The 23,346-nt window shown below is 34.9% G+C and overlaps 1 protein-coding gene across 2 annotated transcripts; it reads left to right on the top strand.

The window, feature by feature from the left end:
• The first annotated feature begins 1,803 nt into the window (after positions 1-1,803).
• cbsb (cystathionine beta-synthase b) lies at positions 1,804-22,844 on the top strand. Of its 2 annotated transcripts, none has more exons than XM_067409180.1 (15): positions 1,804-1,933; positions 5,815-6,162; positions 7,710-7,816; positions 10,166-10,300; positions 10,730-10,809; positions 10,940-11,144; positions 12,165-12,256; positions 12,497-12,622; positions 13,423-13,507; positions 13,584-13,689; positions 15,173-15,250; positions 15,496-15,630; positions 17,371-17,479; positions 17,880-17,964; positions 21,729-22,844. In XM_067409180.1, exons 2-15 carry the CDS (start codon positions 5,822-5,824, stop codon positions 21,863-21,865), a joined length of 1,821 nt encoding a protein of 606 aa, XP_067265281.1. In that variant the 5' UTR covers positions 1,804-1,933; positions 5,815-5,821; the 3' UTR covers positions 21,866-22,844. The 2 variants fall into 2 exon arrangements, with proteins under 2 accessions (XP_067265281.1, XP_067265280.1); XM_067409179.1 differs by having other exon boundaries at positions 21,687-22,844.
• The last annotated feature ends 502 nt before the right edge of the window (positions 22,845-23,346 follow it).

Raw genomic sequence — 23,346 nt, 5'->3', positions numbered from 1 at the left:
CCTTACTTTCATGTTATAAGTTAAACAGATGTTATATAAAACTTAGTCTTGTGAACATTTTGTAAATTGTTTTTGTGTTCATTGAGATATTGGTTAAAATTATACTTTTCAAAGGGCGCGTACTTATGCATGCATGATTCTGATTAGTTAATGAAATTGAGCGATCAAAGATCATGACAACACAATTATATTTGATGGTTACCATGCACTTACTACTATTATTCTATCGTTCCATCTGCATTCATAATTTAGAATATATTGGTAACACTTTACAATAAGGTTCATTAGTTTAACATTAGTTAATGTATTACAGTTTTTTACAGACGCTAGGACACATTTCTCAATACTTAGGTCACTTTTGCAAAACTCTTCACACAGTTCTCCTAACCAACTTTCAGCTTGGCAAAGCAGTTCATTTCACATTCAAAATGCACTAAATCTACCAAAACACTGTATTCAGGTCTCAAATCAACTCATTCTTCCAGAACACTAGCAAAGGTTGACAGCCGACAAACACACTCTGTCACCCACAAAACAATGACCTAAAAAACACTAACAACATGTAGCATTATACAATGTTTTCTTGTGTAAAACAAGGACACATCTCTGTTTATAATTCACTGCAATATATGTTACTGGAATGAATCAGACGTGATGCAGAATTCGTCAATATTTTATGCCGTTTATTTATTTTTATAATTTTTTATAATTCCAAAATACAAGAATTTGTATACACACCATCCACTGATACAGATACAATTCAATTGTTTTTATAGCATTTAATTTTAAGATTTAAAATATATTTCATTAAAATATTACTGTAGGAATGCAGCAAATTGCTGTCTTATTCAGTTTTGTACTATGTTACTGTTTTGAACACAAGTTTAACAGTTTTGAAAACAGTATGTAAGCATGTGCAAATTGGCCTGTACGTACACAGAGTTTTGGCAGTTGTTGTGTCTGAGTGAGAAAAGAATTCATGAAATTTGAGAGATGTAGTCAATGAATGCATTTTGTGCCAAAGCAATGATAAATGATCCTCAGTTTAGCCCACATAGACTTCTGTTGTGCTCACTGTGTGAAGAGTTTTGCAAAAGTGACCTAAGTATTGAAAAATGTGTCCTAGCGTCTGTAAAAAACTGTAACTAACATGAACTAACCACGAGCAACAGGCTACATTTGTTACTGTTTTTACTAATCTTCGTTAACGTTAGTTATGAAAATACGGTTGATCGTTGTTTATTCATGTTATTTCACAGTGCATTAACTAATGTTAACAAGATTTTAATAATGTATTAGTAAATGCTGAAATTAACAAAGATGAATAAATGTATAAGTTCATTATTAGTTCATGTTAACTAAAGCAGTTAACTAATGTTAAATAATGAACCTTATTGTAAAGTGTTACCAATATTTTAAATAATAGTACGAATAATCTTAAATACTAAAAATGGCCTGGGAACTCAGTTTTATTAATTTTATAGTAAGAATAAAACCTTTGATAAAAGTTAGAAGCTCAGGAGGAGTTCTTAATAAAAACAAGAAAACGAAAACTTCGTTCGCAAAAACAACAACGCGGTCGGACACAAAGAGCTGGATGAGAGACAACATAAATTAGTATGAGTTATATTTTATATAATATTTCAGTGTTAGTTCACTGTGTACTTGAGTAACACAATCCACTCGCTTGAGCAGAACTACGAGGGCACGTCTAAATGACGATGTTCCATTGGTTTGGAGAACAGAACAGGCACGCCCGCCGTAGCCAATCAGCGCTCGACCCGAACAAGGTATGCTGGCACCCGATTGGACGTCGGCTTGACTCTTTAACGCATGTGAGCAGCTGGCAAGCCGACTTCTTTTCACATTCGGATAGGTCATCTGTGTAATCGGACCTCACCGGCTCGCAAGTTCCTGTTTGTCTGACAGTCAGGTGAGTACAAATGCTCGTATTTTAGTCGTTAAGCCGTCAGGAAAACCATATTATTGATGACGACAAAAGATACGGTAAAAGCATCAATCTGCGACACTGATGCTCAGTGATGATTGTATCCGAGGAACACAACCTAATCGCTTGTGCTTCACTAAAGAGACATTTTGTCACATAAAACACGCCTGTCATGAGTGATGATGAGAATGTGCGGCCTGATCATGATGAAATCGACCCCCTGCGTCACAGCATCACAATCAGCGCGAGCGATTGCGTCAGCTCACTTCAATGTAACGTTATATGCGCTTTCATTAACATTAATATGATGGTATTACATGTTTTCAGTACACATACCTGCGGTGGATTTCGCCAACTTACAGTTAATTTGAGTCATTAATTGTTTTCTTTTAGACCATTAACGTTATCTTTTCACTGTAATGACACTGGATGACTGCCCATCAAAACTGTATTGTTTTAAATAAATGTATGACGTTATAAATGTCAACGGCTGTTGAAGAGTATACCAATATATATATATATATATATATATATGTTTTTAATCAGTTATTTTCCTTTTTTTTTCTCCCATATTTAGTACGTTTCCTCAGGTTAATAATTTTTCTGAATGTTTGATAACATTTTTTCCCTCTTAGATATTGTTTCAGTGTTGTTGTGTACAGTACCATGACAGTGAATCCCTCTCAGTACAGACTAACTGGCTTTCTCAGTGCTCTAGAAAGTCACACCTCTTCCCTGAAGGTTGTCTGTGGAAAGCAGAAGTTTATTACTCCACTGTTTGGTTTAGAGTAGCTTCTTTTCAGAGTATGGATTACTGTCATTATGTTTTGCTGTCAGTTGAGAGCAGAGATGACGCAGTTTGTGGTAAAGCTGCAGTCAAATTCTTGGACTGTTTTTGCTCTTTGGAAATGCTTGGCTGTAAAGCGCACTTTTGGCTGAAAGGCTTTGTTTGTGTATCACTGTACTGTACTGTTTATTGCATAAGAGTCACTTCCTGGCAGACTTGCAAACGTGTGAGGTATGAACATGAGCAAGTATAGCCTTGTTGTTTAAAAGAGAAACCTAAACATCTCCAGCTCCTGTTGGAACTAAGAGAAAGCCAATGGCAGTTTTCAACAGGGATAAACTTGACCATTTCACTTGGATTCCAGTGCATCTCCTCCTCTAATGTGTCGATCATTAGTCTTGTTTTGTATAAGGGATCATTTTTTTGCTTATTCATGCTTTCACCAGGAGGAAGTTGAGGCAATGATATGTGTGCTTGTTTTATCTTTATTTTTGACTATATAGAGATTTAGAGGTCTAATCTAATAGATATTGTTATCAAGAAGTGAGTGTTTTTGTACACATTCTGAATGATACGGAGTTGTTTTCTTCCTCTCAATGTCTTTAAGTACGCAAAACAGTGTTATCATTCCTTGAGATACACTGCTTGCCCACTTGAAGTAAAGCACTTAAATATTATCTGTTAGATGGTGCTTGAGACTTCTGTGGAGCTTGTACAGTACAGTGGTTTGGCTTCTTATGTGGCATGTTGTGATCTGTCAGTGTTACATAAGCATTCAAACCTGGTCAACGCAGAACAGTTTCATGTTCTCACAAACACAACTGTCTGTATGCATTTCTGCCAGCTCTCTTTATTGCACAATGAAGCAGAGTTGTTCATGGATGGAGTACCCATTAAAGTTGAAAAAGTTTCTTGGTATCACCTTTGACAGCAAACTGTCTTTCATTATTCATTAAATTACTTAAAAAGAAATGTTTTAAAGCCATGAATGTTTTGATGGTTTTATCCAAAACCAAATGGGGCGCAGACTGTTCAACTCTTATGAATTTGTACAGAACTTTGATTCGCTCAAAACTATACTATGAAAGTGTCATTTATGGATCAGCAAGGAAATCATATATACAATTTTTGGATACTGTACACACCACCAGTAAGGTTTGCTTTAGGAGTCTACAGAAGATCTATATGTGGAAGCTAATGAGCCTCCCTTGGACATCAGAAGTCTGAAGTGTCTTCACCGTATGCAGTCAAACTTAAAACAAACAAGGAAAATCCGACCTATTCAGCAGGTTTTTCAAGTCCGCATTCAACAATATATGAAAGAAAACCGAGTTTCATTCGTCTACGCATTAAAAGCCACCTGGAGAATCTAAAAGTGGATTTAAACATTTTGAAACAGCCACATTTTTGCAGAATTCCTCCATGGGATCAATCATGGTTAGTTCCCCCAAAAATGAAAATGTGAGTAATAAATGACATAATTTTCATTTTTAGGTGAACTGTCGTTCCACATCCACAAGACCTTCATTCATCTTCGGAACACAAATTGAGATATTTTAATTAAAATCTGATTGCTCAGTGAGGCCTGCATTGACAGCAAGATAATTAACACTTTAAGATGCCCAGAAAGCCACTAAAGACATATTTAAAACAGTTCATGTGATTACAGTGGTTCAACCTTAATGTTATAAAGTGATGAGAATACTTTTTGTGCGCCAAAAAAACCAAAATGGCAACTTTATTCCACAATGTCTAGTGATGGGCGATTTCAAAACACTGCTTCATGAAGCTTTACGAATTGAAACCACTGATTCGAAACAAAAGATTTGTAAAGCTTCATGAAGCAATGTTTTGAAATCGCCCGTCAGTAGACATTGTTGAATAAAGTCGTTTATTTTATTTATTTATTTTTTTTTTCTTCATAACATTAAGGTTGATAGTCACTGAACTGTTTTAAATATAACTTCAGTGGTTTTCGGGGCATCTGAAAGTGTTAATTATCTTGCTGGCAATGGAGGCCTCGCTGAGCCATCAGATTGTATCAAAAACATCTTAATTTGTGTTCTGAAGATGAACGAAGGTCTTACGGGTGTGGAACGACATGAGGGTGAGTCATTAATGACAATTTTCATTTTTGGGTGAACTAACCCTTTAAGAAATCCAAAAATCATCTGGGTTTAGTAAGAAACCAAGAATCAAAAACTTATCTAAATGAGTATCACTAACAATTTCTTGACATAAGAGAAACATTCCCATAGCATATCCCAATATATACAGATTGATCTAAATCTGGGAATCAGGTGGCAGCAGCTTTGCAACTAATCAACAATGTCAGATACGTATCCCTGACCAACACAGTTTTTTTTTAACAATAACTCATTCAAAATCATGCCTTGATATAAACTGATCATCCAACTATTGTTAAGATTTTAATTAAATTGTCATCTCTCGAATCGCAGCATTTTAATAACATTTTATTCTGCTGGCCACTCTCTGATAATGAGCAAGCAGACAATGTTGCCAAAGAAGCATTATCTAAAGAACCAGTAAAATGTTCTATGAATTAAACATGAATTAAATCTGGATGTTGGAACAAAACATTCCTTTTTAATATTCGCTGGTATCAAGTTGTTTATACAAGATGCCAGATAGGACACTCAAGACTAACGCAGACATTTTTACTTTCAGGAGAAAACTATCCAGTGTGTCCATCTTACCTGAATCCACTGTCCATTAAACATTTTACTGGACTGTAACACTTCTACCCTTTTAAGAAAATTGTTTTATTCTGTTGATTCTTTTGAAGAGGTTTTTAACCAAGTAAATCAAAACAATTTTTAAACAAAACCTATTTTGCCATGAATAGCCATAGAAGCTGGCATGGCATTAAAAAAGACAAAAAGAAAAGAAAAGAAAGCAAATCAGAATGAACATCTAGAGCGATACGCCCACATTTATAAGGGATGCATAATGTTTCCTAATAATGTTTATAACACTTCTTTGGTTGATCGGATACTGTAAAGCAGTAAGTACAGAGGAAAACCCTGGGGACTGATACTTAAAATGTTTCCTCTCATAGGTAAGCCATGCCATCAGTACCATCTAGTTCAGAGTCAGTTGGGACTGGTCCCGTCTGCCCGCATGCTGCCAAGGTCCTCACGAATGCTGCAAATGGAGAAACTGGCATCAACGTGGACGCCAAGCTGAAAGTCGATGCCGTCTTGAACGGAAATGCTGGACACAAGAATGGCACAGCCCATGTGAATGAAACAAACGGTCACCATGTGAAGAGCATGAATGGAGATCACATGGAGAATGGATCAGAGGTCACAATGGAGAGGAAATGGATTCGACCAGATTTGCCCAGCAGATGCACCTGGAAACTTGGTGACCCAAACACAGATTCGCCCCACAAACACTTCCAACGGTAAGAATGCAGCATCTTAAAGCTGTTACATGCATTCCTCAAAATTCATATTTGTCAGTGCAGAGGTTTTAAGAGGGTATTTACTGGTTAGGGCATAAGGTTGTTTGGTAACACTTTACAATAACTACATTAGTTAACGTGAACTAATAATGAACAACACTTCTACAGCATTTATTCATCTTTGTTAATGTTAAGTTCATCATTTACTAATACATTATTAAAATCAAGAGTTGTATTTGTTAACATTAGTTAATGCACTGTGAACTAACATGAACAAACTATTAACTGCTGTATTTTTCTTAACTAATGTTAACAAAGATGAACAAATACAGTAACAAATGTATTGCTCATGATTAGTTCGTTAGTTAATACATTGTTAACAAATGAACCTTATTGTTTAAAGTGTTACCTTTATATTTGTTGAACATTTTGAGGTTCTAAATTAATAAAAAAAAAAATAAAATAAAATAAATAAATAAATAAACTATACTATATTAAAAAAAAAAAAAAAAATGAGTGACACCCTGCAGTTTTCTGGCAAAATACATTTGAAAATCAAGAAATTAAGTAATTAAGTAAATATATTATAATTTTACAGTTAGTATTAAATATTTTTTTATTTTACAGTACAGTAGTATTATTACATTAGTAATTGTTTTATTGTAGTATTTATTCTAGTAATTATTTTATTATTCTAGTATTGTTTTATTTTATTGAATGAATCAAAAAAAAAAAAAAAACTACAGGGGAAATGTGTCCTATGATAACTAATTTTTTTAACTGTTCACCTCATGATTACTGAAACACATTCGAGTTGACCCTTGCAAAGTTTTTCCCCCCAATTCATTTAGACCTTAAAGGATGTATGAACTTAAAGACCTTCTGAGTAAGAAGTAATATTTCAATTTATAATTTTTTTTTTTTTAAATGTCCTTAATTTTTTTGTCTTGTTTCCAGTCCGGATATCTAGAAATTCTTGAATCAAGATGCATTTACTAGATCAGATAAGAAAATGTTGTTTCCATTCAAATTAAGATTATTTTTCTTGTTTTAACCAAAAACTAGCTTAATTTTGATTCTCTTTTCTTCCCTTACTAAGAAAAGCATTTTTAATTTTTTTTTTTGCAATGTATAATATATGCACTTTCCTACAAAATCTGAGCACGTGATTGTTCTAGACAGCATTGCTATTTTGACTCTGAAAGAAAAACTTATGAGTAAAAACACGCAACACCATAAATTCAATTCTGTTTTTTTTTTTTTTTTTTTTTGCTGGAAATATTGGTAGGGATTACAGTCTCACGAACATTCATGATCATGCAAGTAACTCCTGTTTGACAACAGTGCTCTTTCAGGAAGAATGACTCATCTAGAAATGTAACAGTGAATGACCACACCTTTACCATACACATAAACCAATGTCACAGTCAGCAGAGTCACAGTGATTCAGTCAGTTCCGTTGTGGTTCTTCTATGGCTGACGTTGACTTTAATGTGTGATTGTGGTAGAGCATGTGTAACTGCTTAACATGCTCCCTTTTCTCACAGGACAAAGACACCCAGTATCCTCCCCAACATCTTAAGCAAGATTGGAGAGACCCCAATGGTCCGCATGAACAAGATTCCCAATGCTTTTGGCCTCAAGTGTGAGCTTTGTGAGTATCTGTAAAATATGGGTGAAGAGAATGTCTTCACACCTGGTTTCTAGTTTCTGTTTTTCTACTGTCGTGTCCTATAATGACACAAAAGATCACATGATCATTTAAGGACAGCCTGTGGAGTGCATGTGTAAGCACGTGTGTCTGGGTTGGGAAGTAAGGGGTTGTGTGCTGGAATGAGGAATGCAGGTGTAGGGTTACGGTCTTCTCCGCTGAGCGAAGACGTGAAGAAGCCAACGTTCCTGGACCGACCGTACTGAGTCGCAGTTCATTCAAGTGCATGAGCTTATTTATTTGCTCAAATCACATGCACTTAGTTAACACCATACATTTTTTTTTTTAGAAATAAAAATTAATATGCATACTTCTCTACTACATAGTAGGTGAAAAACCATTTGTGAATATTATGTATGGATTCATTTTCTTGAAAAAGTAGGCAAAAATGGACATATTACTGCAGCTGAGATTTTGAAGTGTGTATCCAATGGACACTTTACTTTCCTATGAGGTCATGGGAGAGGACTTGTGAATGGCAGCGAAGCAATGGGAATGATGTAAAAAAAAACGTTTGTTTTGTATAGATGACAACGCATTCAAAAATCCTTGTTCACACGGATCGGCGAAAACGACTAAAAACGTACCTCGTAAAAGCAGAACGATGTCACTTTGTAAAGAAAGACTACGCGCCTCTGCACCAATGCATTCTTGTACAGAGCACTTAAGCCAAACTTGCATGCCTGTAGGCTAAACGCGTAATAGGCATGTGCATGCCGTCAATCCGTGTTTTTGCAGTTTACACAGAGATGATAATGGCGTCGTTTTCAAAAACTTGTACTTTTGAACCCGTTTTCAAAAGTTTGCATTTTCGGGACCCCAAAAAACCATTGTCATGTACGGCCAAAATGCTTAAAACGTTTTCCGGTTTTTTGGATGCAACCATAGAGTGAATCTGGAATTCCTGGGATCTAATTACTCTTCAACAGTGATTACATAGAAACAAGTGCACAGCCATCTTTAGAATTCTGTGTTTGCAGTAGCTCTATACATTTCTGTGGTGCATAAGGGTCTATAACTTAATAATATAATAATGTGTGTAATCTGTAGAGTAGAGCCTCATCAACAAGGCATGTATGCACCAAATGTTTACCTGAAGCATACTAAACTTGGAATATAATCTGCTCTGGAGAAAGTTATGATCATTGCTATGGCTACTAGCATTCCCTAAAAGATATTGGGACCAAAGCTGTGGTAAAACTACCTGGGTAAATCGCTTAACCTGCTTTCTGGAATACCTCCAAAGTCTCTTTTAGAAGAGCATTCCATTGGATCTTCTACACTGTAACTGAACTAAAACAAATCTGCTGGAAAGTACATTTCTTATCCTCAGATAAAATCAAAGGCCTTCCAAATACCTTTTAGTAACTCCTACAGGGAGGAATGCATTAGGTGTTGCAGAAGATGCATACCTCACATGGCCTGGTTGTTGCGTTGTATTTTTGGCTTTGGTTTGGAACAAAAACATTGTCAGAATGTGCTCAAGGACCTAAACTGAAACTCAGTGCATACTTTGACTAAACCAGGCTCACAAAATGGCTGTAGTCAATCCTTTTTTTTTTTTTTTGTGAAAGGTGAGCGAGTTTAGCCGTATTGGTCAGAAGTGTCGCAGGGCTGTAGTTAAGCCCCTCTTTGGTTTAACGAACGTTGTTTGAAAGTGTTATTGTGTGGAAGTCAAAGCCTTTTGATTCTAAATGCTTTAATGAGCTTTATAATTGGGATTCAATATGTCTAGCGTTTTCATGTGAACAAGATTACCCTTTGGCCAGTTGAGCCGACAGGCTTTGGCATTACAGACATAGAATTAGCTGACTAATTACATTTGAGTTCTTGAATGTGTGTGTGTGTGTGTGTGTGTGTGTGTGTGTGTGTGGTTTGTAAATTTTATTTATTTATTTATTTATTTATTTTTTTTAAATTCCAAAGCCCACCACTGTCCACAATATTCAAAGGAGTAATAGAGTGAGAGATTTAAAAAGCAATGTTTTGTAGGCCAGGAATTTTTGACCAGGATTCAGGTACACAAGTGTAACAAAGTCAAGGAAAAAAATAGTAGTAGTAGTTATACCATGGGTGAGTAAAGTCAATAAGTTTTAGTCCAATGCAACTGGCTTTTTCGAGAAAAAGAAAATCCTCTCCAGGTGAAATGACCCGAACACAACCTGATGTTTAATATTTCATTCACAATTTTTTACCTGATCTATGTTATTTGACTTTTCCAGCTCTAGAAATTACAAAAAAGTACACATTTTATATGTAATATATATATTTTGTCTTTCTATCATTGTCTAGTGGCTAAATGTGAATTCTTCAATGCCGGCGGCAGCGTGAAGGACAGAATCAGTCTGCGAATGGTAGAGGATGCTGAGCGAGACGGCATCCTCAAACCTGGAGACACTATCATTGAACCCACATCAGGAAACACAGGTGTGTGTGTGTGTGTGCACCATTTAGCACCATAATATTTATTCTCATGTCTTTAATGTTTTTCTTTAAAGCAAGTACTTTGTTTTTAACTGTGCCATGTTTCCTTTAGTTTAATCCAGACACTGGAATGCTGTAGGACCGGTTAATCATGTTATGTGCCCAGCTAGTGTGTCAAAAAATGATTATTCAACATCTCTGTTAGATGTTATTCAACATCTCTAATACTTGCTAATCAATGAACTAGTGAAGATTATTGGTCTTAAATAGTGATACAGACTGAGACAAAAAAAAAAGAAAGAAAAGAAAGAAAGAAAAGTTTTTCTATGCTCTTACTATTTCTTATATCATTCCTTGTTCTAGTTGTTTCCTCTTTTGTAAGTCGCTTTGCATAAGTGTCTGCTAAATCAATAAATGTAAGTGTTTTTTCAGGTATTGGACTTGCGCTGGCAGCAGCAGTCAAAGGTTATCGCTGCATCATTGTCATGCCTGAAAAGATGAGCATGGAAAAGGTGAAATTATGAAAATGAATAATGTGTGGGTGTAAATCCACTTGATATCTGAAGACTTCTGTCAATGTTTGTAGTGTGTGTGAATGTGTGTTTGCATAGTCACATGTTTCGTGTCCTTGCATGCTCCCAGGTGGACGTGCTCCGCGCTCTTGGTGCCGAGATTGTTCGTACCCCTACCTCTGCTCGTTTTGACTCTCCTGAGTCTCATGTGGGTGTGGCTTGGCGTTTGAAGAATGAGATTCCTAATGCTCACATTCTGGATCAGTACCGTAATCCCAGCAACCCCCTGGCCCACTATGACACCACTGCAGAGGAGATTCTGGAGCAGTGTGACGGTAACTGCAGAATTTGTGTAGAAGCAACATTGTGGCTTTTTCAAAATTAAACATTCGCCTCTCTAAGTCAATTTCATTCTTTTTATGAAAAAGCTCATAATTTACCTGTGGTTCTCAACCAGGGGTCCATGAAGCCCCAATAAGTCTTAAAAATATTTATATTGAGTAGGACAGGGTACTGACACAAATTTTGATTCAATATCGATTAATTTGGATATAAATCAGATGCAGTACATGGCAACAATCTCTCAACTAATGCTGTAAATTATACAAGGAGTCAGTTGGTACTACATTACTATAATAATGAAGGTTAAAATTAAATGATTTGTATACAAACACTTAAATTGCACACAAGGAAGTTTTATATTAATAAAGTTTTAATACTAACATAATTGCATAATTATGTTTCTAGTCATTCATTTTTTTTAGAAATATAAACATGCAAATTGTGGCTACATGAAAACTTGACTGATGTATTCAAACATACATTAAATGTTGAACAGTAAAATAATATAACGATACAGATTCAACATACCTTCTGATGTTCATTCATGTTTATTTCGTGCTGTAACTTGTAATGCAGAAGAGATGATCAGTTCATGTCACTTGATCTGAGGTGCTACAGTGATCTGTTAGAACACATTAAGGAATAGCAAAACTGAATTTATTGTTTGCATTTTGTAATGAACAGAATTTAAAATCTAAGACTTTGTTTCATATAAAAAGTAACAAAGCTCAAAGCCTATTGTAATTTATTGGATGGGAGGCGTGATACAATGTTCTGTTAATTTGTCATTTTAAAGATTCTTGGGATTTAAAAAATATCAGCCCTTGGGTAAAAAAGCCCTATAATATAAATTTTGTTATATTATACTTATATTATTGATTTACATATACAGCTGACATCAGATTAGATAATAGGGCCTTCAAATATTGACAAAAGGTTCAAATAAAGTCAAAAAGGTTGAGAATCTGACTAATGTTGAAGCCATGTTTTGTTTTTTTTTTTGCCCTCTGTAGGTAAAATAGACATGCTGGTGGCTGGAGCTGGCACTGGTGGCACCATCACTGGTGTCGCCCGCAAGCTGAAGGAGAAATGCCCCAATATCAAGGTGAGACTCAGTTCATAAATTCTGATACAGCAGTCAATGAACGTGTTCCATCCTATCCTATCCTATCCTATCCTATCCTATCCTATCCTATCCTGTTTTTTTATAGAATATGCTTTTATTTCAGAAATCATAGTCATGCAAATAAATTCTGAATAATCATTAATTTGAAGAAACACTGCATTCATTTATATGAACACATTTATACACAGCCTATAACGTGTTAATGTCTTTGTTGCTCAGATAGTTGGAGTGGATCCTGAGGGCTCCATCCTTGCTGAGCCAGAGGAACTGAACAAGACTGATAAGACTCAGTATGAGGTGGAGGGCATCGGATATGACTTCATCCCCACTGTTCTGGACAGATCTGTAAGTGTGTATTTGCACAGTAGGTGTGATGCAGTTGAAATGACATTTGATGTTTACTGATGGCAAATGATCATTCACCATGATCCACCTTAAATGTTACCTCCTAAAATTGTCATGCCTTTGCAGTGGTTGCCATCCTACCTAGAAAGGATGTACAGATATTTAAATCTTGAAGTGCATGGATGTCTCACCCCTTTTTACATATTGTTTTAAGTCATAGTAGAGGCAATAATAACAAAGTTCACACTTTTAGTTTGGTTTTCTTGGTTCTTTGCGGACCAAAACAGAAAACAATAAATTTAAGGTTTTTAGGGTCTCTTCTTGTGACATCACATCCTGTTTTTGGTTTGTTAAGATGTCTTTGGTCCTTGTTGCATTCATATTTCATTCGAACCTCACCAGAGTTTGTTTGGAAGGTGGGTCTCGGTCTGCTTGTTTGGTGCGCACCAAGGTTCAGCTGGCAGCATTTACACTTATTCAAATGAACCACCCTAACAGAGCAATCGCACCAGAGTTTGTTTTAATGAAACCTGCCAAGTGTGAATACTTGCTGTGAACCCTAAAAGAGCCACAGTGAGAATGTTGAAGAAATGTCAGGAACCCTTCTGTTGACTTTCATAAGTGTTTGCCAGTTTGTACCTTTTTTTTTTTTTTTTTTTTTTTTTTTATGATACTGTATATTTGATAAATTTCTCTAAATGAAAAATAGCAAATAATAAATGTGTCACACTTCATTCCAACCCATGCTAGACAAAATCCATTCCAAATTTTCTTTTTTTTCCCCACATTTTGCATCTCAGGTGGTGGATAGTTGGTACAAGTCCAATGACGAAGAGTCCTTTGCCATGTCTCGTATGCTCATCAGAGAGGAGGGACTTCTGTGCGGTATGTGACTCTCCCACATTTAATATGTGTGAAATTAGGTGTGTATCTAAAGTCTGTTCTCTATCACTCTTTGTAGGTGGTAGTTCAGGCACAGCCATGTCTGCAGCAGTGCATGTAGCCAAAGAGCTGAAGGAAGGCCAGCGTTGTGTGGTGATCCTTCCCGACTCCATCCGCAACTACATGTAGGTTTCGGTGTTCCCAGAATTCTAGTGTGTTTAGCTGTGGTGTGAATGTGTGTTTTGTGTTGCCTGGTAGATTAAGCGACAACAATACTATTGTGATGTTTAAGACTTAAAATTCCGAACATACCGACTGTCCAGGTTTATGTCACCGTTCCACCAGAGTTGAGAATCTGCTTTGATGTTGTAGCTTCCCAAAATGGTTAAATTTAGTCTTGTCTACTAAACTATGCTAATCTTAAATTATTGGTAAATTACAGTCAATTAGCTGCACTAAGAGTAGCTAATGACATTGAGACTGTTTAAGGAGGTAAAATCTTTTACAAATGTATAAATATTCAAAACAAAACCTAAGTCTAAATGAACCAATTTACTAAAACATGCTTTTTTTGAGAAACAGATTTCAGGAAAAATTTCACTATTTTCACTATTTTTATTTCATTACTCCCCAACACTGCATGCTTGTTCCTCAAATGCAGTATGTGTACAATAAATATATAGTATGCATATTTGCCCACTGTGTAGGATACTGTTTCCTAGGCTTGCATTATGGATCTAAATAAATCCAAAATCACGATACAGCTAAGTGTGATTATCAAATCACATGGGCTGTGATTTTAAGTAATTAAATGTTTACGGCTGAGTGTTTCAGCTGTGTTTATTTACATGTGAGCAGGTTGTGATCCGGGGTTTTCAGGGTCTCAGAGCAGCTATTTACAGTAAATGCTGCTCTACGTGAGCTCATCTCTGCATCTGATACGAGTTTGAGTCATACCATGCATTAGGAAACGCAATGCGCACCAACCATCTTCCCAAACTTGTAATAAGCTTTTATAAGCTCCCTGCGGTTTTCCGCCAAAGTAATAGCAATAATAGTAACCATACTATTTATTTTATTTTATTTTATTTTTATTTTTATTTATTTATTTTTTTTTATTTTTATTTTTTTATTTCATTTTATTTTATTTTATTTTATATTTTTATTTTATTTTATTTATTATTAATTAAATTTTTGTTGTATTATGTATAATTTAAATGTATGTGTGTGTGTATTATATACATTTTATTTCATATAGATATTTTATTTATTTCATATAGATATATATTCACAAAATGTGTGGCCAAACTGTGCAGCCCTACAAGCACAGAAAATCTGGATTATTTATTTATTTATTTTTTAAATCAATTGCATTTTTTTTTTTCTAATTAGAAAAATCCTCCCATCCCAAAAAAAAAAAAAAAAGTGCTCCCCTAACGTTTCCCATGATGTAGTGCACTCAGCATTCCACAGAACTGAAAAGCCACATGGTGATGTAAACATAGTTCAACATAGGTCATGTGACAACAGTATAACATGCTTTTAAAACTGCGGTTTGAACTGTTTATCATGGCATACTATACTTCAGATTATTTTTTTTTTAAATAATATGCCATTGATAATATGTTAGTACACCCTTAGATTTAAATGCTTTATTATCCCCTTTAGGTCTAAATTTCTTAGTGACAAGTGGATGTGTGAAAAGGGCTTCCTGAGCGAGGAGGATCTCTTTGTCAAGAAGCCATGGTGAGTATATAGACATACCCACCTACACATGTTGTCTTTGCAAGCATCCTTGTTATTTACACTCCAATATCCTATGCAAATATAGTCTCTCTCTGCATCTGTTATTACACTAGGCTGCATTACTGCTAAAGTTAAGCTTCTATATGAGGAGTCATATTCACTCTCCCAGATTACTCTGTCTGTGTGTCCTCTTGCCATGAGCTTTTACTGTCTCCCCCCCTCACCCTGCCCTCATCTCTTGGTAGGTGGTGGAATCTGACTCTACAGGAGCTCCGGCTCTCCGCCCCCCTAACTGTTTTGCCTTTAGTGTCCATCAAGAAGACCATTCAGATCTTGAAAGAGAAGGCCTTTGACCAAGCACCTGTGGTGGATGAGGCCGGGTAGGTCATTCATTCAGAAACCGTTTCATCCAGAATTTGAGTCGTTTGTCAAGCCTCTTAAGATTTTAGTGTAATTGTTTAAGGAGATCACATATCAGTGCTAATCACTCAAATCAATGCAGTGTAACAAGTACTGATTGTTTAGTTCCACATATTAATGTTTCCACTGAACCTATCACGTTCTGCGTAAATAAGCATGTCTGAGACAATAAGAAGGTAAAACATGTGCCGTGTTCTTAGAAATATAGTGGAAAACATACTTTTTTTTGTAGTATTATATGTTTGAATACATGTGTGTGTTCATATTTTAAACCAATTTCCAAATATATTTTAGGTAAAATATTTTATAAATGTGTGGTTTTTATGGTTCATTGCATTTGACAGCTGAAAATTTTAAAGTAATAAAAAGGTCAAAATATCTGATATTTAAGTTACTTAAGTTATTGATATTGATACACAATATTAAAACAAATATTTTTAAATGACTACTTCTGTTTAATTTTAATAAAGTAAAAATAATAATATAATGCTGTTAATAAAATAATTGGATTTTAATTTTCTTGTATGGAAAAGGATTAGGGCCAAGCAATAATAAAAAAAAAATAATCTTGAGATTAAAGTTGTTAAATTTCAAGAAAAGTCAAGATAAAATGTTGAGAATAAACTCGTTAAATTACGAGAAAAAACTCGTTAAATTTTGAGAAAAAAGTCGAGATAAAATGTTGAGAAAAAACCCGTTAAATTACGAGAAAAAGCTTGTTAAATTTCGAGAAAAAGCTCGAGATAAAATGTTGAGAATAAAGTCATTAAAAAAGTTGTTAAAGTCGTTAAATTATGAGAACAAATTCGTAATTTAACTACTTTTTGATTTAATGAGTTTATTCTCAACATTTTATCTCGACCTTTTTTTCTCGTAATTTAACGAGTTTATTCTCAACATTTTATTTAGAATTTTTTTTCTCGAAATTTAACAACCTTAATCTAAAGATGTTTTTTTTTTTATTATTATTATTATTATTGCTTGGCCCTAATCCTCTTCCGTATTCTTGTCATGGAACTTTTAATTCTATTGTATCTTTTTTCTCTTTTATTATGTTTTACAGACAGTTGAACGCCCTAATTTTGCCCCACCAGAAATGTTGTTTGTGTATGTGTGCATATGTGTGTATGCATATAATTAATTATATTATATTATATTATATTATATTATATTATATTATATTATATTATATATTATATTTTATATTATATTATATTATATTATATTATATTATATTATATTATATTATATTATATTATATTATATTATATTATATTATATTATATATTTATATTATATTATATATATATATATATATATTATATTATATATAACATTAGAAGTACTATTAATATATAATTATTTTTTCTAAAATTCTTACAAATAATTTTAATTAAGATATTAAAAAAAACTTACAACAGAAAGTCAGTATGAATTGTTTTTATAGTTATTTTGAAAAGCTGCATATATTGATATTTTGGACGTCTCCCTGATTTATATAATCGGCTCATTAGCAGAGTTTCCCAAGTGTTTCAAACAAGGTAGACACCCAAAATGTACAGTGCTGACATCTTAGAGGACCAAGATTGAGACTTGATAGACCTAGACATGTCATTGACCCCAAAAATACCAAGATGATAAAACAGATGGTAAGTGTAGGAAGGTGTGGCTCAGTCTGGTGTCTGGTTTTCTCCCTGTAGGCACATTCTGGGCATGGTCACGTTGGGGAACATGCTCTCGTCTGTTCTGGCTGGGAAGGTTAGGCCATCTGATCCCATAAGCAAAGTTCTCTACAAACAGTTTAAACAGGTGGGCGCACACACACAAACATATACAGTACACACAGTCACACACCCCCTTTTCTGGCATAGTGTACACGTGACGCGACAGAAGGTTCAAGAAAACATATTCACACAACATGTTCAAATAAACCTTGAGACATCAGAAATCCTTATAAGGAGCATAGTGTTCAGGTTGTGTTTTTCCCCTCTGGCTCTAAATGAGGGTTGGATCTAATTATATGATGATCTATTGCAAAGACTTGCGCTGTTTATGATTTCTGAGGCTTGGATGAAGAAGCAAATAATAGCTGAATAATAATGTGTTAATTGTACATGTCAGAGTAAATATCAGTACTTGGTTACTTAGTATCCAGTACTGACAGAGGTAATGTGATCTCTCAATAGTCAACTTGTCTCTCTTCCTGTAGGTGCGCCTAACTGATAACCTGGGCAAACTCTCACGTATCCTCGAGACGGACCATTTCGCCCTTGTTGTGCATGAACAGATACAGTGTAAGTCAAGTTCTTTAACTCTTTTAAAAGATTTATATTTAAAATAAGTGCTGTTCTTTTGAACTTTCTTCTACTCAAAGAATCCTGAAATATATAAAAAATATTAAGCGGCACATCTGTTTTCAACACTGTTAATTTCTTGAGCAACAAATCAGCATATTAGAATGATTTCTCATGTGGAAGGATCATGTGACACTGAAGACTGGAGTAATGATGCTGAAAATTCAGCTTTGATCAAAGGAATACATTACATTTTAAAATATATTCAAACAGAAAACAAATTAATAATAGTTCACAATAATACTATTTGTACTGTATTTCTGATCAAATAAATGAAACCTTTAACTGTATTTGAACTGTAGTTTATTTTGGAGTTTATTTAAAACAAAGCGTTCCCCATACATAATTTCATTGATCTAATATCCTTTTTGCTTTTGTTCAGTCTTAATCTGTTAATCATGCATAGGTTTTGTTCTCTGGTAAAAACATGAATGATAAAAGTATAATCGCTAGCCAATAATTATCTGTGAAACCAGGGTATTAACACTATTTCCAAAAACTCAATGCATTGCCATCAAATCATCCTTCATCTTTCACTTGGGAATCCGTCTAATGTGGCAGTTTTATACCCTTAAAACAAAATGTGACCCAGACTCCCTTCAGTACAGGTTACATTTATTAATGTATTTGGTCCCCACCTGACATACAATCCTAAATCCAAACCATTGGTGCAAAGAATGTAAAACATTCTCAAAAAAGCGTCATGGACAAGCATCTACATCACATGACTGAATTAACATTGTACAAAATGTACAAAAGTTTTTCCATATAAAACACTGCACTATTCAGGAACAACAGTCTTATTCATGAAGCTTAATTCAATACAGCACCAATTCCTGATACAGGACACGTGTTTTCCTGAACTCCGGATCACTGTGCCCCCTCTGTTTGCTCTTTGTGGCAAAGACATTGCTACATTGTGTACCTGTTGAGGGACATTACACCTGCTGTGGCATATACTCAGCCAAGTGCTAAAATGACACCACTTTTTTCTAACTAAGGTTAACAAACATTACATAAGAAGACAGGGCTGCTTTCATAACTTTCATAACATCATTAAAATTGTAATCATTGTAAATAAAAATAACCAATGTTATTGTAGCATCATTGATATAGTAATATAGGTTTTGTGGTTCTTTACAATTAGTGTTGGGGAAGTTTACTTTATTTTACAATATTGCGTTACTTTCTGAAAAAAGTAACTAACTGTGTTACATACTTACTTTTTATTGAAAGTAATTCACTACGTTTTGCAATAATTTTTCTCATCTTGGCTGGGCTTGTTTGTTTTAATAAACGTCAACGAAAAGTTCTATTTTTGGCTAATGTAAAGGCCCTTTCACACCAAAAGTGAAATTAATAAGCCTCGGGCTGAAGGAAATGCAAATTCATGTCTGTACAGTAGAGAACAAACTTTTCAGCTATACTGCCATTCTGAATTAGCCTGACTTCGTCATACTCATATTCTAGGCAGAATGTGAGTCTGATACTGCTCCATTGCACTTGAATTATGGGGCGTGTCTTAACCGAACCAGTAAAAAACAACAACTCTGCACTCAATTGGATAGACCTACAACCAATCAGAGCAACGCAGTAAGTGACGTATGTTGAACTTGTACTTAAACTTTTGCCGAATCCCGTTGGAAGGACGGCAAACACATCTTTCCCATCGACAAATGCCTTGATTGCGGTTCTTTGTTCGTCTTTTTAAAATGAATGCGCTGTCGATTTCTTTTATTACAGACGTGATAGCGGAATCTAAACATCTTACTTCTCCAGCTGCAGTCATCGTTGGTGAAAACCAATTCAACCCAAGCGCGCTCTTTGATGACGTGGGTGGTTACGTAACCGCAGATAGCCTGTCCATCATCGATTAAAGCCCGCCCTGACAATTTGATTGGCTCGGCCTTCTGGGAGCCGAGCATAATTACTCCACAATGGATCGAGTCCAGACCGAACTTCCCGTCCAAAAAATGTTGTGGGCGGGGTTCGGGCTGGCACCCAGGCTAATTCTGAATAATTTTTGCTTATTAGCATGGTTGAATTGAATCATCGAAGGTCATCAGCAAAGACATTGGTTAATAAAGTGAGATTAAATACATAAAGTATATTTGTATAATTTAAAGGTGCAATATGTAATATTTTTGCAGTAAAATATCCAAAAACCGCTAGGCCAGTAAGGGAACAACTGTTTTGATATATTTATAGACAGAAAACGAATTGTTGTTATATAGCTCAACACGTTTAGTCTTATTGTTAATCTAATTTTATTGATTTATTTATTTATTTATTTATTTATTTTTTTTGCGCGAGTACCATGCTTTCATGCCTCAGAGAAAAACACTATTTTGTTATTTTAATAGCTAACATAGCATAATCAGATGCAGCTTTATTTTTTGTAACAGTAATACAGCATTTTCTCCATCATACAATACGTTTTAATGTTGCCTAGTGAACGCACAGAGTAACGTTATAACATCATTTTCAACACTCTCAAATGTATCTAATATGATAAACAGAGCTGCGTTACCTCATACTCATGACCGGAAAAGCGGAAGCGGCGACTGTGGCATAATAAAAGTTCCGCTGCTCGCTGCGTGTGTTGCGCAATCGCTCCAGCGGCCTCGTTCAGCTCCCACAACACTCGGTGTTTCATATTACAACGATGTTAATAATCTCATCCATGAACTGATTTCTTCCCGAGTCCAATCCCTATTCTTTTGCACTGGCTGTTGAGGTAAAGACCACATGTCCCAAGATTCCGCTCTAAAACTCGGCATCATCAAGCTACGCCTTTGTTTTGAACAGGCTTCTAGCGACCTCTAGCGGACAAAATTATTACATATTATACCTTTTAACATTTTAATTATTGCAATATTCTGAGTTTTACTATTATTTATTCATTTTGAGGAATTCTGAATCTGTTTTTGTGCACGTGAGACGAGTAAACTAGATCTAGATCTACAATAACAATCATGTTCACACAGCACACACAACACCTCTACCTACTCCAGATTTCTCTCAACATGGGGACAGGAGAGCTGTCAGTCAATAAGTGGGAAAACAAAGAAACTAGCATTACTTGTTTGAAAAAGTAACTCAGATATTTTGTTGTAAAGTTCAGATTAATGCGTTACTTGAAAAAGTAATCGGACTACGTAAAATTTAGTTAATTGTAAATGTGCTACCACCAACACTGTTTACAATAAGGTTTCATTTGTTAAAATTAGTCAACTACATTAGTTAACATGAAGGATTAACAATGTTTATTTCAACATTTTAAAAATCAAAATGTGTATGTTTAATGAGGACACTTCCTTTGTCCTCGTAAACAAAATGGCTTAAAAAACATACAAAACTGTGTTTTTGTTTGTTTTTTGAAAAATTCAAAAAATGCAGACAGTTTCCTGTGATGGTTAGGTTTAGGGGTAGTGTAGGGGGATAGAATATACAGTTTGTACAGTATAAAAACCATTACGCCTATGGAGAGTCCATGTAAAGCCACATATACGTGTGTGTGTGTGTGTGTGTTTCAGTTAATATTTTTTTATTTCAAGTAAAGAAAATGGTTATTATTTTTTAATGGTTTTAGTTAACAGTAATAATCCCATGGACCCCATGCAGATGAAGTACAGTAAATGCAGGTTGTGATGTCATTGCAGTGGATGATGTCAGCAGTCTGAATTGCAGTTCCTGTCTTACAGACATGAGTGACGGATCTCCCAAGATGAGGCAGATGGTATTTGGGGTGGTGACAGCCATTGACCTTCTGAACTACGTGGCCACGCGTGAGAGGAGGGAACGCTCGCTGTCTGAATGCTCTCTGTCTGAAGAGCAGTGAGCGATCAAGAGTGTGTGAACAGTGGTGGAGCGTTATTTTCTTCTTTCTCTCTGTCTTTCTCTGTTTGTTTCTCAGCAAGTGGCATGCTCAGTTTTAAAGAACAATTATACTATTTATAGGTAAGAGTCAGTTATTTCAGACATTTCATTCTAACAGATTTGTACTCTGTTTACTCTTAATTTTAGTTCAGTTTATGTGCTTTGTTAACCATTCAACATAAAGAAGTAATCTAACAGGTAAATCAACCACCCTTTGCAAATTTGATTTTATCGAGGTGTATATATTTCAATGATTGTATTTTATTCTTTGGAAAACTCATGCAGTTTAGTATTTCTAGGATTAGTTTAAGTACTAGATTCAGGTGCTCTCTTGTCTGATCTACAGCTATATTGCCACCTAGTGACTGCAATAGTTTACAACAAGCATGGAGACTTTCATCTTCATCAATCATGCTCTGCTTTTTGGCACAATGATCTCTGTGGTGTGTGGGGGGTTTGCAGGCATGATTAATAATATTTGGCAAAGCAAATAATAAGTGTGTTTGGTAAACCAAACTGCACCCAGGGGTGACTTGGTATTTTTCTTGTATTGAAACAAGATATGATATAGAGTGTAAATAATTAATGGTGGTTTGTAGTTGCTTAAAACACACCACTCTGTGTTAAGCAAATCTGATCATTCTTTTCATGTTTCTGTGTTATTTTCAGCTGATTTCTTGTAAATCAAAACTGTAACTTATGGAGACTGAATAAGATTGATTGTATATAGGAGTTAATGTGAAGTGAATGAATGTGCATAAGGTTGATCATGTTTATGGTTTTTGTGCATGCTGCTGGAAGTCTCTGGCTCAGAATGTCTTTACTCTTTTGTTATGATGTTCTATGTCATTTGATTTGGCTTTTCCTCGAATCTTATTATTGTAATACTGTTTACAAATAAAGGCTTTATTTCGGGAAGGAATAATGGTTGTGTAAATTGTATTGTCATCACACTTGTCTTTTAGTCCACTGGCTAGCTTTTAACAAAACATTTTATTCTGGCTGGTGAGAATTACAGGTTTTTGAGGAAAAAGAAATCAACTTAAAAAAATATGTCAGTGGGGTAAGAAAAATTAACATTTTTGCAAAAGGTACACTAGATTATTTTTCTGAACACATTGGCAGATCTTTTTCTTCTCCACTTGTTTTTAAGGACATTGTGCTTCAAGTTCCAATTTTAGTGTGTAAATAATAATAATAATAATAAAAAAAAAAAAAACTCAAACTGTATAAACCTGATCAATAGTGCCACCTGCTGGGGTAGAAAAAATCTTACTGCTGGACTGAATTAGAGCCATTTCTCAATATTTGTCTTGTCTCTTTTTTTTTGTCAGTGGTTTTACCCCTTAGTGTGTATTAAAGAAAGCTAGAAAATAATATTTCATGGACAAGGCGTCTTAAAATGCATGTTTGAGCTGTCTTAACTGAAAGTAACTTGCACTG

Source organism: Chanodichthys erythropterus, chromosome 14 (genome assembly GCF_024489055.1).
Source record: "Chanodichthys erythropterus isolate Z2021 chromosome 14, ASM2448905v1, whole genome shotgun sequence".
Lineage (NCBI taxonomy): Eukaryota > Metazoa > Chordata > Actinopteri > Cypriniformes > Xenocyprididae > Chanodichthys > Chanodichthys erythropterus.
The sequence above is the reverse complement of the archived record's forward strand: the minus strand, read 5'-3'. Positions and strand labels throughout refer to the sequence as shown.

Bases quoted from the DNA above. Each gene is read 5' to 3' on its own strand.
- cbsb (XM_067409179.1), top strand. From the start codon at position 5,822: ATGCCATCAGTACCATCTAGTTCAGAGTCAGTTGGGACTGGTCCCGTC. The intron at 6,163-7,709 runs GTAAGAATGCAG...CTTTTCTCACAG, and splicing joins CCCCACAAACACTTCCAACG to GACAAAGACACCCAGTATCC. The intron at 17,965-21,686 runs GTAAGTCAAGTT...ATGTCATTGCAG, and splicing joins TGTGCATGAACAGATACAGT to TGGATGATGTCAGCAGTCTG.